The sequence below is a fragment of the Molothrus ater genome, chromosome 11 (assembly GCF_012460135.2).
Source record: "Molothrus ater isolate BHLD 08-10-18 breed brown headed cowbird chromosome 11, BPBGC_Mater_1.1, whole genome shotgun sequence".
In the NCBI taxonomy this organism is placed as follows: Eukaryota; Metazoa; Chordata; class Aves; order Passeriformes; family Icteridae; genus Molothrus; species Molothrus ater.
In genome coordinates this window covers 2,397,976-2,411,759 of record NC_050488.2, presented here as the reverse complement: position 1 = coordinate 2,411,759, position 13,784 = coordinate 2,397,976, and the positions used below count along the sequence as shown (strand labels likewise).

At 41.2% G+C, this 13,784-nt stretch overlaps 2 protein-coding genes across 2 annotated transcripts in view; one reads left to right on the top strand and one right to left on the bottom strand.

Annotated features, from left to right (window-relative positions):
• The window catches only part of SYN2 (synapsin II), a 184,610-nt gene that overhangs the window by 93,425 nt on the left and 77,401 nt on the right, over positions 1-13,784 (top strand). Inside the window, exon 5 of the mRNA XM_036404701.2 lies at positions 1,275-1,364. Within this exon, the coding sequence (XP_036260594.1) occupies positions 1,275-1,364 (90 nt within the window). The remainder of the gene's footprint in view (positions 1-1,274; positions 1,365-13,784) is intronic.
• The window catches only part of TIMP4 (TIMP metallopeptidase inhibitor 4), a 31,454-nt gene continuing 22,896 nt past the window's right edge, over positions 5,227-13,784 (bottom strand). Inside the window, exons 3-5 of the mRNA XM_036404702.2 lie at positions 8,730-8,844; positions 7,957-8,081; positions 5,227-6,754 (exon numbers count right to left, since the gene is read on the bottom strand). Coding sequence (XP_036260595.1) covers positions 6,557-6,754; positions 7,957-8,081; positions 8,730-8,844 — 438 coding nt within the window. The 3' untranslated portion in view covers positions 5,227-6,556. The remainder of the gene's footprint in view (positions 6,755-7,956; positions 8,082-8,729; positions 8,845-13,784) is intronic.

Genomic DNA, 13,784 nt, shown 5'->3' with positions numbered 1-13,784 from the left:
GTGGTTTTATATCAGAATACACTATAGAAAACATAAATAGGAAAGGCATAAGAGGGAGCAGTTTAAATTATCCTCATCTTTGGTGGTGGGGCAAGAATATTCTGACATAACATGTGGTTTTATATCACAATATTCTATAAAAACCATGAATAGGAATGGCATAATAAGGAGCAGTTTAAATCAGCCCCATCTTTGATGGTGGTGCAAGAATGGCCATGTGTTATATCATATATTGTATATAGAATATACTATAGATATTTATATCTATATCTATCTATCTATATCTATATTCTATATATTCTATATATATATAAATATACTATTTATATATATAGTATATAGAATATACTATAAAAAATATTAATAGGATTGGCATAACAGGGAGCTGTTTAAATCATCCCCATCTTTGATGGTGGGGCAAGAATGGCCATGGGTTATAGCAGAATATTCTATAGAAAACATGAATAAGAATGACAGAACATGGAACAGTTTAAATTATCCTCATCTTTGGTGGTGGGACAAGAATATTCTGATATAACACATGGTTCTATATCAGAATATTCTGTAAAAAAACATGATATAGGATTGGAATAAGAGGGTGCAGTTTAAATCATCCCCATCTGAGGATGGCCGTGTTTTATATCAGAATATTCCATAGAGAACATGAATAGGGTTGGCATAACTGGGAGCACTTTAAATCAGCCCCATCCAAGGATGGCCATGTGGGAATGGCTCATGGCTGCAGCCTGGGAGATGAAACTTCTCCAGTTGGTTCCTCACTGCCCTGGCAGCCTGGCACAGTCACTTTTATCTCTTTGCCAGCACTGCCAAATCAATGTCAGGGAGGTGACAGCCACTAAAGGGATGGTAAATATGCCTGGGCTTTAAGAGGACAGAAAAGGTAAATATTTTAGAGGTAAATATGCCTGGGCTTTAGGTTTAAGAGGACAGAAAAGGCAAAATTATAATGATTTTATCATCGCAGAATCATCTTCAAACATACAGACAATGAGATACCTGGAATCCAGTATTCCCATGCCTTTCATCTCCTGTACCTGTGAGGGTTCAACTTTTCAAGGTGTTTTTCTGTGTTGGTCTGTAGATGAAGTCACAGCTCGGGTGGATTAAAGGGCTGTGTGAGGAGGAGGAGGAGGGACCATGGATCTGCTGAGTTCAACACCCAAGACAAGAAGCAAAATGTCCTGAGTAGGAGCTCTTGTGGGCACAGTGTGGTTCCTCTCCTGAGCTTTGTTTTGCTCTGCTTTGTTTTGCAGTTTGCCCAGCTGGTGTCTGTCTACAAATCTTTGGGCCCAGAGAAGTTCCCTCTGATCGAGCAGACGTTCTACCCAAACCACAAGGAGATGGTAGGTGCAAGCAGCAGGGCTAAACCTGCTCCCTGTGCCTCTAAAACAGGGACTGGGGGGCACAATCCCCTTCTCCCATTTACTGCATGTTCCAAAAGCCTTTTTGGCAGCTTTGAGGGGCATGGGACAGGGTGAAATCACTGTGATGGTGAACTGGAGGGTGCTCGCATGGCACAGGGGTCACTTTTCAGCTGCCCAGCTGCAGATCTCAGAGAGATTAAATGCTTAAAAAGACACTGAAGGGCTCTGAAAGTGCAGGAGTCGCTTCCATGGTCGGTTTTCCCCCCAGTGTTGTCCTCTCTGGTGCACTCCCAGTGTGTGCTGTCTTTGGAGGGGATGCACTGGGCACTGCAGAGCTTTGAACTCAGCCAAAATCAGGCTGGTTGTGACTTGGGAGCTTCAGGAACCTGGGCTAACACTGACTCCCAGTGCTCCACAGACAGAAAATAACACAGATGAGGCTGACAGAGTCCAGGAGCACCTGGCTGATGGTTTTAGGCTGTGGTTCAGTTTTAGGCAGCAGTGAGGAGCAGGGAGTGGGGCACAATGACCCCTAAAGGATCCTTCAAACTTAAGATTGGCTGTAATTGTATTGAAAAAAGCAGAACTTTTGGGTGCTTTGTTAAACCGCAGTCCACAGAAACAAAGAACATTTCATTTTGGGGCAAGAACTAATGTTTCAGACTTATAAGTTTACATGGCATATTTTTCTGAGTGTAGCAACCCTGTGAGTGGTTTTCCCTGTCTTCATTCCTCTACATTGCTCATTAAAGTCAGAACTTATAAGTTATTTCTCTTTTTTTGAACTTTTGAATGTTGTTCTCCACAGCCAAGTAATTTTTTTTTACATATTTCTATGGTAATGAATGTTAATGTAGAGAAAATGAATCCATTTGGGTATTGCATTGCCACTGAGAAGTGCTGCAAGAGTTGCCTGTGATGACACTCATTTGTTTGGTTTTATTCCTCCCAAAGAAAGCATCTGGAACTTTGTGGCTTGGGAAATAATCAGGCAATGTGGTACAAGACAACATTTTGTTTGAATTTCTGGAGTGGGTTGTAAGATGATCTGGAAGTCAGAGTCTTCTGATGCTGCACTGAAACCATATTGTGTTATTTTGTTTTGGCTTCTCATCACTTTATCAACAGCTGGCATTTGTGGATGCAGAATTTGGCAATTACAGTTTTAAATATTTTTCTTGGTGTTCCTCCTGCTTTTTTTCCTTCCCTTTTTATTCTCCAATGGGAACCTGGAGCTGTCCCCCCCTCCAGTGCAAACCAGCTCAGGGGGGACGTGAGGAGAGGGAAAAAGCCCCAAATCTCTGGGAATTGAGGGTCAGCTGAGCCTGCCAGAGGTGCTCCTTTCATCCTCTGCTGGTTTGTGCTGAGGCTTTAGGCAATGCAAGGTAAATAAACAATTAGAGATTCCATTCTTTTGTGTAAAAACAGAGCTGCTTTAATGAAACACTTTTTGAAACAGAAACATTCATCCCAGACTGATCACCAAAAACGCTGTGAGGCTTTTGAACTCATTGCTGGCTGAGTCATACCTACAGCCTTTCCCTCGGTAATTAGTTCTCTTTATTTCACTGCATTCCCACCTCCTCTGTTCTCTGCAAAAACCACACGGATTTTCCAACATAATTGCTGAACAATTTAATTAAAGCCTATCTGGAACGTTGAGGAAACACCAGCAATATTCCAGGTGGTGGGGTTTTTGTTCCCTGTTCACCTATACAGACTCCCTTCTCTCTTCTTTTCCCTACTCTCACCAGAAGTCATGTGAGTCCTTTTCAAATTGAATTAAAATGCTGTGCCAGGCTGTGTTTCTGTTCCACCCTCTCATGTAATATAAACACAGTTTCTAGAAGTAAAAAGAAAACATGGTAAAAAGAATCTGCTGTTGATAAGGTATCAATGCCACTACAGTAAAAATCCTGATATTAAAATAGCATATTCAGAATGCCACGTTGTAGTCAAGGCTTTCGAGAGTCTTCCTCAGGGAAAATAAAATCTCATTCTGAGCTGGGTTTAGTAACGCTTTTCTTGCCACATTTATTGATATGAGGGAAAAAAACCAAATCTTGGTACCATCCATTGTGGGAGTTTGGGCAGATTTCTGCTCAGCCAGAAATTAAAGTGGACAAACCTTCATTGTGAAACACCTCATGAGGGATATTTTATAGCAGGAAAAGTAGGAAACTTTTAAAAACTAATTGTAGCACCCAATTTGTATCACAGTCTGTCCATAAATATCAGAGAAAGCATTTCTTTGTGCAAGGTGCCCAGAGAAGGCAATGTGGGCTGGGTGAGGTTCAGGTCTAATTACTGTAAAACCGAAATAGGACCAGGGCTCTGGGGAGCTGAAAAGCAGAAAATATCTGTTTGCTGTTATCCAAAAGGCACCATCCCATCAAAATGGATTTGAAGCCAAATGCCACAGGACTGGTACTGAATATTAACCACTGAATATTAACCATTGAATATTAATCATTGAATATTAACCACTGAATATTAACCACTGAATATTAATCATTAAATATTAATCATTAAATATTAAACACTGAATTTTAACCTTTATGGTTATTTAGCTCTGTGGGCTTCTCTAGGTATTGGTTTGATCTGACACGAGGAATTAAGGCCTGGCTTTGAATCTTTCTGGAAATTAATAATATAAATGTACAGCACTGTCAGTAAATAGCTCTGCCAATAATGTCACTGCAGCATCAATTCTTTTTCAGAAGAAATGTAGCTTTTTATTCCTTTTTGTTTCATTTATGTAAGTCTGTGGTCCAAATTGTTAGTGCCTAGGAAGTTTTTGGTTTGTCTAAAGCAGAAAACAAACCGGGTTTTACATTTGGCAGCACACAGATATGGTTTTAATTTAGGGCTGTAAATTAAAAGAGGACAGACTGATTTATAGTAGATAAAAAGTGAAACATTGGCTTTCATGTATTAAGGGACACTTATTCCTCAAAGGATAATAATGACACATTTTCCTGTTGGCCTTGCACCATTTGCATTTCACTGGAAATGTGTAAACTTCATCACAAAAAAAGTGAATCTATTTTAGAAGAATGTTTCCAAACATGCCCTTTAGACAGTAAAATCTGTCAGAAAAGGCAGCTACTGGAGATTCCCATCCTTTCTGAGGGCTCTGCTCCTTTTTTCTGGCTCACAAATAGTCTGGACTTTGGCATTTACACTTCCCTAAGTTTCACCACTGTGAATTGAGTTACTTTTATAAACTTAAATACATGTGTGAAGGATTAGTTACTAACTCCAGTCATCAATTCAGGAAAGTTATGACACTAAAAAAGTTACAGGCAAAATGTGCTGTAACCTTTCTCTAGTTTGAGTTCACAAGTAGCCAAATTCACTGACAGGGTATGGTGGGTGTTCATGAATGAAAAACAATGAAATCCTATTAAAGAGGGTGAAACCTCTGAGAGCTTCCAGAAATCATTGCAGTGTGACTTATGCAATATTTATTGCATGTGTTTTCAGGTGAGTTTCTGAAGTTTTAACAGTTCTGGGGAACAAGTCCTGATCATGTGTTTAGGGAGGTTGTAAGGGCTGCAGCTGCCCTGAGGATGGACATGGCTTTTGTAGTTCTGAGCATTTTTAGCCTGTCATCATTTGGGCTTGGAATTTGTTCCATGGAATGCTTAAATCCATGGATTAATGCTTTAACCCATGGATTAAAAATCTGGCTTTTCCTTCAGCAAGGTGTGGTTAGTCCATAGGAATGCTGACTTGGGAAGGGGGTTTTGATTATCAAGGCTGTTTCTTAATTTAGTTATCAATGGAAGTTACAACTCTGTGGATAAAGGGAGCTGTGACATAAGGAAAGTACAAAATGTGGAGCACAGATTGTTTTAATCACAGAAAGTGTTCAACTCGATTCAACACATAAGGAAATAATTGTGAATCTTTTCTTTTTAATAGCACATTGTTATAATACTTTACATATACACTGTACAATAATTCTTTCATATCCAAGACTTTCTTACAGAAAAAAAAAATAGTTCTATAAAACATTCCGTAGTTCATCAGAAAGATTTGGAATAAAACACGGGGAGCTCTTAACCTGCAGGTGATCAAAACAGTGGGCAAAATTTGTTCTTGAACATTCATATTGGAAAAATTCTGGCAAAAATTGTTCTTGTACATTTGTATTGGCAAAATTCTGGCAAAATTTGCTCTTGAACATTCATATTGGCAAAATTCTGGCAAAATTCTGGCAAAATTTGTTCTCAAACATTCAAAATGGCAAAATTGGAAAAAGTTCTGGCAAAATTTGTTCTTGAACATTCATATTGGCAAAACTGGCAAAATTCTGGGAAAATTCTGGCAAAATTTGTTCTCAAACATTCAAAATGGCAAAATTGGAAAAAGTTCTGGCAAAATTTGTTCTTGAACATTCATATTGGCAAAACTGGCAAAATTCTGGGAAAATTCTGGCAAAATTCTGGCAAAATTCTGGCAAAATTTGTTCTTAAACATTCGTATTGGCAAAATTCTGGGAAAATTCTGGCAAAATTTGTTCTTATACATTGATATTGGCAAAAATGGCAAAATTCTGGAAAAAATTGTCCTTGAACATTCGTATTGGCAAAATTGACAAAATTCGGGCAAAATTTGTTCTCAAACATTCAAAATGGCAAAATTGGAAAAAGTTCTGGCAAAATTTGTTCTTGAAAATTCATATTGGCAAAATTCTGGAAAAATTTGTTCTCAAACATTCATATTGGCAAAATTTTTGTTCTTGAACATTCTTATTGGCAAAATTCTGGCAAAATTCTGGAAAAATTTGTCCTTGAACATTTGTATTGGCAAAATCGACAAAATTCTGGCAAAATTTGTTCTTGAACATTCTTATTGGCAAAATTCTGGCAAAATTGTGGCAAAATTCTGGCAAAATTTGTCCTTGAACATTCGTATTGGCAAAATTCTGGCAAAATTTATTCTCGTACATTCATATTGGCAAGAAGGGGATTTGTTGTGCCTTGGAGGACGCTGCCAGCCCTCTGTGCAAAGCATAACAGAGCAGAGCAGGTGCCTGCAGGAGGTTTGTCCCTCGTCCTGCAGCGGTGCCGGCCCCACGGGCCCTTTGGGGACGCGGCGCTCGTTTCTAGGCCGGTGGGACGGAAGGAGCCTCCCAGGGCGGTGCTTTAGGGAACGTTGGGCGCTCAGGGCTCGCTGATGTCCATGAACTCCTTCTCTGGGGGTGGCCCGCCCCGGTACCAGCTGCAGGTGCCATCGCTGCGGCGGATGCAGGCGTAGTGGCGCGCCTGGTGGCCCTGCAGCCGCCGCTCCAGCAGCCAGTCCGTCCACAGGCACTCGTTGGGCGCCGTGATGGAGCAGGGCACCGAGTAGCACGTGGTGATCTGGGGAGACACCCGGCCTTCAGCACCCTGCAGCCTCCCGGGGCTGGGGGTGTTCCCAAAAACGGGAATGAACGGGGCTGGTTTACATCTACCTGCTCTGCACTCAGCTTGCAGCTTCCTCTGAACTGGAGTTTATTCTCAAAAATGGGAATAAATGGGGCTTGTTTGCAGTTATCTGCTCTGCACTCACCTTGCAGCTTCCTCTGAACTGGGGTTTATTTCCAAAAATGGGAATAAATGGGGCTTATTTACAGTTATCTGCTCTGCACTCACCTTGCAGCCTCTCTTGGACTGGGGTTGTTCCCAAAAATGTGAATAAACGGGCCTTGGTTACAGTTATCTGCTCTGCACTCACCATGCAGCTTCCTCTGCCCAGTTCAGAGGAAGCTTATTCTCAAAAATGTTTATATAAGGTGTTTATTCTCAAAAATGTGAATATAAGGTGTTTATTTACATCTATCTGCTCTGCACTCACCTTCCTCTGAACCAAGGTTTATTCTCAAAAATAGTGTTTATTTACAGTTATCTGCTCTGCACTCACCTTGCAGCTTCCTTTGAACAGGGGTTTATTCTCAAAAATGTGAATAAACGCTGTTAATTTACATCTGTCTGCTCTGCACTCATCTTGCAGCCCCCTTTGGACTGGGATTATTCTCAAAAATGGGAATAAACAGGGTTTATTTACATCTATCTGCTTGGCACTCACCTTGAAGCTTCCTCTGACCTGGGCTTTATTCTCAAAAATGTGAATAAACTGTGTTAATTTACATCTATCTGCTCTGCACTCACAGCTTCCTCTGAACAGAGGTTTTTTCTCAAAAATACAAGTAAATGGTGTTTATTTATCTGCTTTGCACTCACCTTGCAGCTTCCTCTGAACTGGGGTTTATTCTCAAAAATGTGAATAAACAGTGTTTATTTACACCTATCTGCTCTGCAGTCACCTTGCAGCTTCCTCTGAACAGGGGGGTTTATTCTCAAAAATGTGAATAAATGGTGTTTATTTACATTTATCTGCTCTGCAGTCACCTTGCAGCTTCCTCTGAATGGGGGTTTATTGTCAAAAATAGGATTAACCATTATTTATTTACATTTATCTGCTCTGAAATTACTGTCTGACTTGCAGCTTGCTCTGAGCTGAGGTTTGTTCTCAAAAATGTGAATAAACCACGTTTATTTCCATTTGTCTGCTCAGCACTCACCTTGCAGCCACAGCCCATCTGGTACCTCTGGTTCAGGCTCTTTTTCTGAGACAAGGATAAATCATCCCACGGCTCAATGTAGTTGCACAAGTGGATCAGCACTTTGCCATCACTTAAAATTTGGCCTGCAGCGTGGAAAACACAAAAAAATCAAAGCAATAAAAGTGTTCTCTAAATATTAGAAGTGTAAGAACACCTTGAGCTTTTAACTAATTGCACCAAATTAGTCATACTCTAAAATGTTTTAAATTAATTTAATTACAACGGAGAGAATGTTCTCCTAATTGCATGCTGGATGGATGTAAAAGATTAAAGAAGGATATTTTTCCTAAATATGTTGATAGTCTGCCAGCAAGGGGTGGATGCAAATGAAGTTAAACTGGATTTTAGGAGTGTCTAGAAAAAATCTGTAGTTGCTTGGAACCCCAGGCCTGCAGACACACAGGCAGGTGTTTTCTCATTATGCACCTTTGCATTCCTGGGAAAATCAGTACTGTTGGTTTTAATCAAATAATAATGGCAAATACCGAATCAAAATTCCTTCTGTTTACTGATTATATCATCATTGAGCTTCCCTTCCTTTGGAACTGCTCTAAGAGTGCTGCAGGAAGGGTGGAAAATGTGTCAGGCCACACTAATACTAGAGCTGAACACAATTTTTGCATCCTGTTGTGTTTGTATTTAGTACATAAATGCATTCCTTTGCATATTTTAACAAATTCACTCCAAGCCACTTCTGAATCCCCAGGAACATTGATTTTTCTCCATTTTACCTGTTAGAAGATACTGTTTTTTGTTGTTGGCTTCTAGTTTCACTCCACAGAGTGATGAATCAAAAGGGGTGTAGACATACTGGACATCCTTGAGCTTTTCAAATCCTTTAAACATCTGAAAATGATCAGAAACAGAGTTAGCAGTGGAAAACAAGCATGAAAAAACAGTTGCAAAAAAGAGCTGGAAGAGATACAGGGTGAGTCTCTTTAAAGAAGGCTCCAAAGTCTGAATTAATGTGAGAAAACACCAAGAACTGGACTTTTTCTCTACACTTTATGAAATTCATCCAAGAGTTTTAGGAGGGAACTAAGTAGGTCTTGATTTTTTAAATTATAGCTTTTAAAATGTGCTTTTTCAGCGTATTTCATGGATTGTTAAAAGTTTCTCTTCAGTTTATTATTCTACTGGCATATTCCATTCAAGGAGCAATGCAGAGACAGCATTCACCCTGACCAAAATGCAAATATTTCTCAGTGTCTTCCTCTGGGGAATTTTGGTCACTGGAGTTGTTGGGGTCTCCTGGGACACCAAACATGCTGAGGAACTGAGCATTTCCTGAGCAGTGTTTTCATATTTGGTCACTAAAACAGAGTGGTTCTCCATATCCCAAACTCTCACCAGTGGGGCCATCAGAAATGCAGGGCAACCCTGATGAGGGGAGAAAGATGAGGAGGACTCTATCTTATCAGAAGGTTAAATAATTACTTTATTGTACTATATTATTTTATACTATAATACTGTATTATTTTATACTATATTACAGTGAATCTAAACAAGCATTCAATTGTTTAGAACTTTGTGATTGTCATCCAACAGTCCTGACATACACACTTGGATTCCATTCAGTGAATCTAAACACACCAGAATTTAATTCTTAATTCTTTTCAGTTAAACAATCTTCCACAATGCATTCTACTTCTTTTAAAACAAGACAGGAGTAAAAAGTTGTTTTAAAACAACTACAGGAGCAGTAAATGAGATAAGAACTGTTTTTTCTTTCTCTGAGGTTCAGAGCTGCCATTCCCAGAAATTTCTTTGGGAAGCTGTGCCTTGCTTTTCTCTGTGAATGGAAATGCATCTGCATGGGACCTTCTCAAATAACTGCTGGAAAACTTCACCCACCCCTCAGAATTTCCACCCTGCAAGCCCCAAAAAGGAGAGATTTGGGATCAAAGCCCTTTTCAGGCTGGCTGCCCCTTAACCAGCAGTTTCAACCCCGAAAAGAGATCAGAAATGAGGCATTAAAAGATGCAAACAAGCTGAGCAGTGTCCAAGGTGCTGCTGGGTGCCTGTCATCACCTCGTGTGCCACCACCAGCCCTGGTGACATCATGCCACGTGTTGACAGCTGGGGACAATGGCAGGGGCTCACAGCTCTCCCAGTTGCAGCTGGTGTGCCTGGAAAATGTGTTTGTGTTCCTCAAGCCCTCCCAGGGGATTGAAATAGCACAGGCCACTAGAAAATACTCTGTCATATGTTGGTTTTTCTGAAGCTTTATTTATGGAGGGGGGAAGGAAGCCAACGCTGTTGTCACCGCGCGGCCGATCCAAAAGGATGAGCTGGGATTTGAAACGCTCTGGAGAATAAAACAAACAGGCCCAGACAGACCAAAACACAAACCAAACTGGCACCCTGGCCAAAGCAGCAGTGGGAGCCACAGAAAAGCTGCAGAATGAAGAGGGAACTGTGTCTGTACAGGGCCAGCACGGGAGCTCTGCAGGTCAACTTTGCCTCGAGCTCTCTCCAGGTTCAGAAACCCTCAGGGCCTTGTAGGGAACAGATTTTCCATGGATATCTCAGCTTTGGTCTCAACTTTGCAGACAACACACCTTGATTTAGCTACAAACCCCCTAAATATCCACAGCAATCCATAATGGAGATTTAGTTAATATTTAAATGAGTTTAGTGTTTTGTTGCAGGTTTTTTTGGTTGCTTTTTTGGATTTTTTTTTAAATTACTGTCTGACTTATCTCTGGTTTTGACTTATATAATTGTTACAGCAATTCTAAAGATTATAATCTTGTGTTTAACTCAGTAAATCATATTTAATCTTCTCAATCATATTCTCCCTTCTCTAAAAGCATGGATATTTCTCTGCAGAGGGATAAGGTGGTTGGGTTTGGTTCTGCATTGATGCGTTGGGATAGGAAAACAGGGTGAGGATTTGGGGGATAGAGAGATGTGACCCTGCTCCTAAAGTCTGTATGGACTCTGTCCCTGTCCTCCTGAGGGGTGGAACCAGCACCAGCACATGGCTTTGCTTGAAGATTTTAGAATGAGTGTGTGATGATCAATTCAGTTACAAAAGTATTATGAAGAAATATTAATAAAATTACAAATTAATGGATATATATAATGTATTATCTTCTCTCTTTAATATAATGCTGTAAATGTTGCAAGAAAAAAGCAGTAATTGAAAACATTTATGGCTTCTTGACATGCTGACCCATTGCTAAAAAAATGAAAGCCCCATTGTTATTTTTTTTATTTCTGAAAATGAATATCCAAATTATGTCTAATATTTCCATCTAGAATAACAACATTTTAATGCTAAGCCTAATGCACTGGATTTAAAAAGAGAGAAACAGAATTTAAGCCATCCCATTAATGGAACAGCTCAACAGAGCAATAGAGCAGAGAGACAGCAGCATTGTGCTGAATGTTACAGTCAAATAAAACCTCCAAGGGCTCTGTGTTCCCTCTCCAAGAGGGGACAATTGATGAGCAAAGTGTGAATATCTGAGTGGTCTAAAAGCCCTCCCCAAAACTCATACTGAGGTGATAATTTTTGTGAATTTTGGTGCTAATTTTTGATGCATTTTACAGCTCAAAAGAGATGACTGGAGGGTCCGTTCTCCCCTGCTGTGTTACATGAAGCAAATTCTCTGCCTGTCCCCACCCTGGGCATGCAGAACACCTGGAGTGCTGTGCCCAGCTCTGGCCCCTCAGCTTGGGAAGGACTTTGGGACACTGAGCACATCCAGAGGGGACAACGAGGCTGGAGAGGGGCTGGGAACACAAACCCTGTGAGGAAGCCCTGAGGGAGCTGGGGGTGCTCAGCCTGGAGAAAAGGAGACTCAGGGGTGCCCCCATCACTCTCACAGCTCCTGAAAGGGGCCTGTGCTCAGCTGGGGCTGGGCTCTGTCTCCAGCAGCACTGACACAACCAGAGCACACAGCCTCGAGCTGCACCAAGGGAAATACAGGCTGGATAGCAGGGAAAAGTTTTTCATGGAAAGGTGATAAAGTCCTGGAATGGCTGCCCAGGGAGGTGGCTGGAGTCCCCATCCCTGGGTGTGTTTAACACAGCCTGGATGTGGCACTGGGTGCCAGGGTTTAGCTGAGGTGTTGGGGCTGGGTTGGACTTGATGACCTTGAAGGTCTCTTCCAACCTGGTCATTCTGTGAATTCTGTGAATTCTGGGTCACCCAGAGCCCTGTGCTCAATGGCCATCCAAAGGACCCTGCAGCTTGTGGCACTGCAGGGCACCAGGAGAAAGCAGCAGCAGCACTTGAGAGAAGATTTGGAATGGTGAACAGAGGATATCCTCACCTTTCACACTCACTGTGGAGTTAAATTCTTTAAAATGCTGTCACCTGAGGTGAGACGTGGTGTGCTCAAGCTATTGCTCTGAGCTCAGCAGGCTAATTGTTCAGCATGTTTAATTTTACCTCATTACATTCCTTGGATGTCACAGGTTACCCCTCCCTGTCACTCCTGTGGGGTTTATCAGGCACCCATGCCTTGCTGGGTTTATTTTGGTGCCACACTGGGTGCACAGAGGGTGGGCAGGTCACAGAGCTCCTGGTTTCCCACCAAAATCCTTCCTTTCCCAAAATCTCTGCCTGCCTGGAGCAGGGAGCTGGGTCCTGGGGCAGGGGAAGGTTTGGTCCTGAGCTCTCTCTGGTCAGGAGGAAGGATTTGAGGGGTGGAGTTATCACAACCCTTCTGTTGTTAGTCTAAATTGAATAAAAGTTTTTAAAACGCCTCTCCAGTTTCCCCATCTCTAGGTCAGGACAAGAGTATTGTGTGTTATGGTGTAGAGCATCTTTCTTCAAAAACACATCTCTGCCTTGTCCAGATCTGGCTGACTTGGAATTAAATAAACTCCTCTTCCTGCTGCCTGAGTTTTGAACAGGCCTCCAGTGGTGAAAATTAGGGAGAAACTGCAAAGCAGCTTCAATAAACGAATCTATTTCAGAGATTTCAGTGTGATAAGAATGGGATTATAGACTGAAAATAATCACTCAGATTAGATTTCTCATTCTTCTTGTTTGTGCTGAGGTAGGAGATGATTTGCATTTCTCTCAAGCTCCTGAGGTGCTGCAGAGTAGCAGCAGAACATTGAAGTGCCAGTGGGAGGAAAGGGAATTCTCTGGCATTGATGTATTTATTTCTGTAAGGAAACATTTGAATAAATCCTTAACATTTAAGAAGATGGGAAGTGGCAGATGGTGACAGCTTTGGGGTTTGTTTTAGTAAGGTAGAGACTGATTTGTTGAAACTGTTGTAAAACCTCACCAAGAGGTTTGTAATAACCAGTGGTGTGATAACCATCCCCGTGAACACTCTGAGATTTTCTTGTTTACCAAGGATTCTTCCTACTCAAGCTCCTGTGAGGGGATTCTGTCAGTAAAGACAACTTCAATGATTGAATATTTTTTGAGACCATGTAGCCATGCATAAGGACCTTCCTAAGTGTTCCCATTAAATGGAAAAGAGCAAAAATTATAAAATAATATTCAGTGAAAAATCCGAGATGAAACTACCTTGAAAACCAATCCACCTCACCTGTGCACACTCCCACATTTGAATTTAGAGAGATCACTTCTTGTGTGTTCCAGAAAAAGGTAAATGATCATTTTAATGACCATCATCATGATCATTTTAGCACCAGTGAGAGTTTGATGCTGACTTCCATGGGCTCAAGATGTGTCTTAAACTGTGTAAATGAATATATCTCCTTATTGGAGCTGAACAAAGGGTGGGGAAAGCCTGGGGGGTTCTGAATCTGCCTCTTTGGGTGCTTGCTTCCCCAGCCACATTCACACAAAG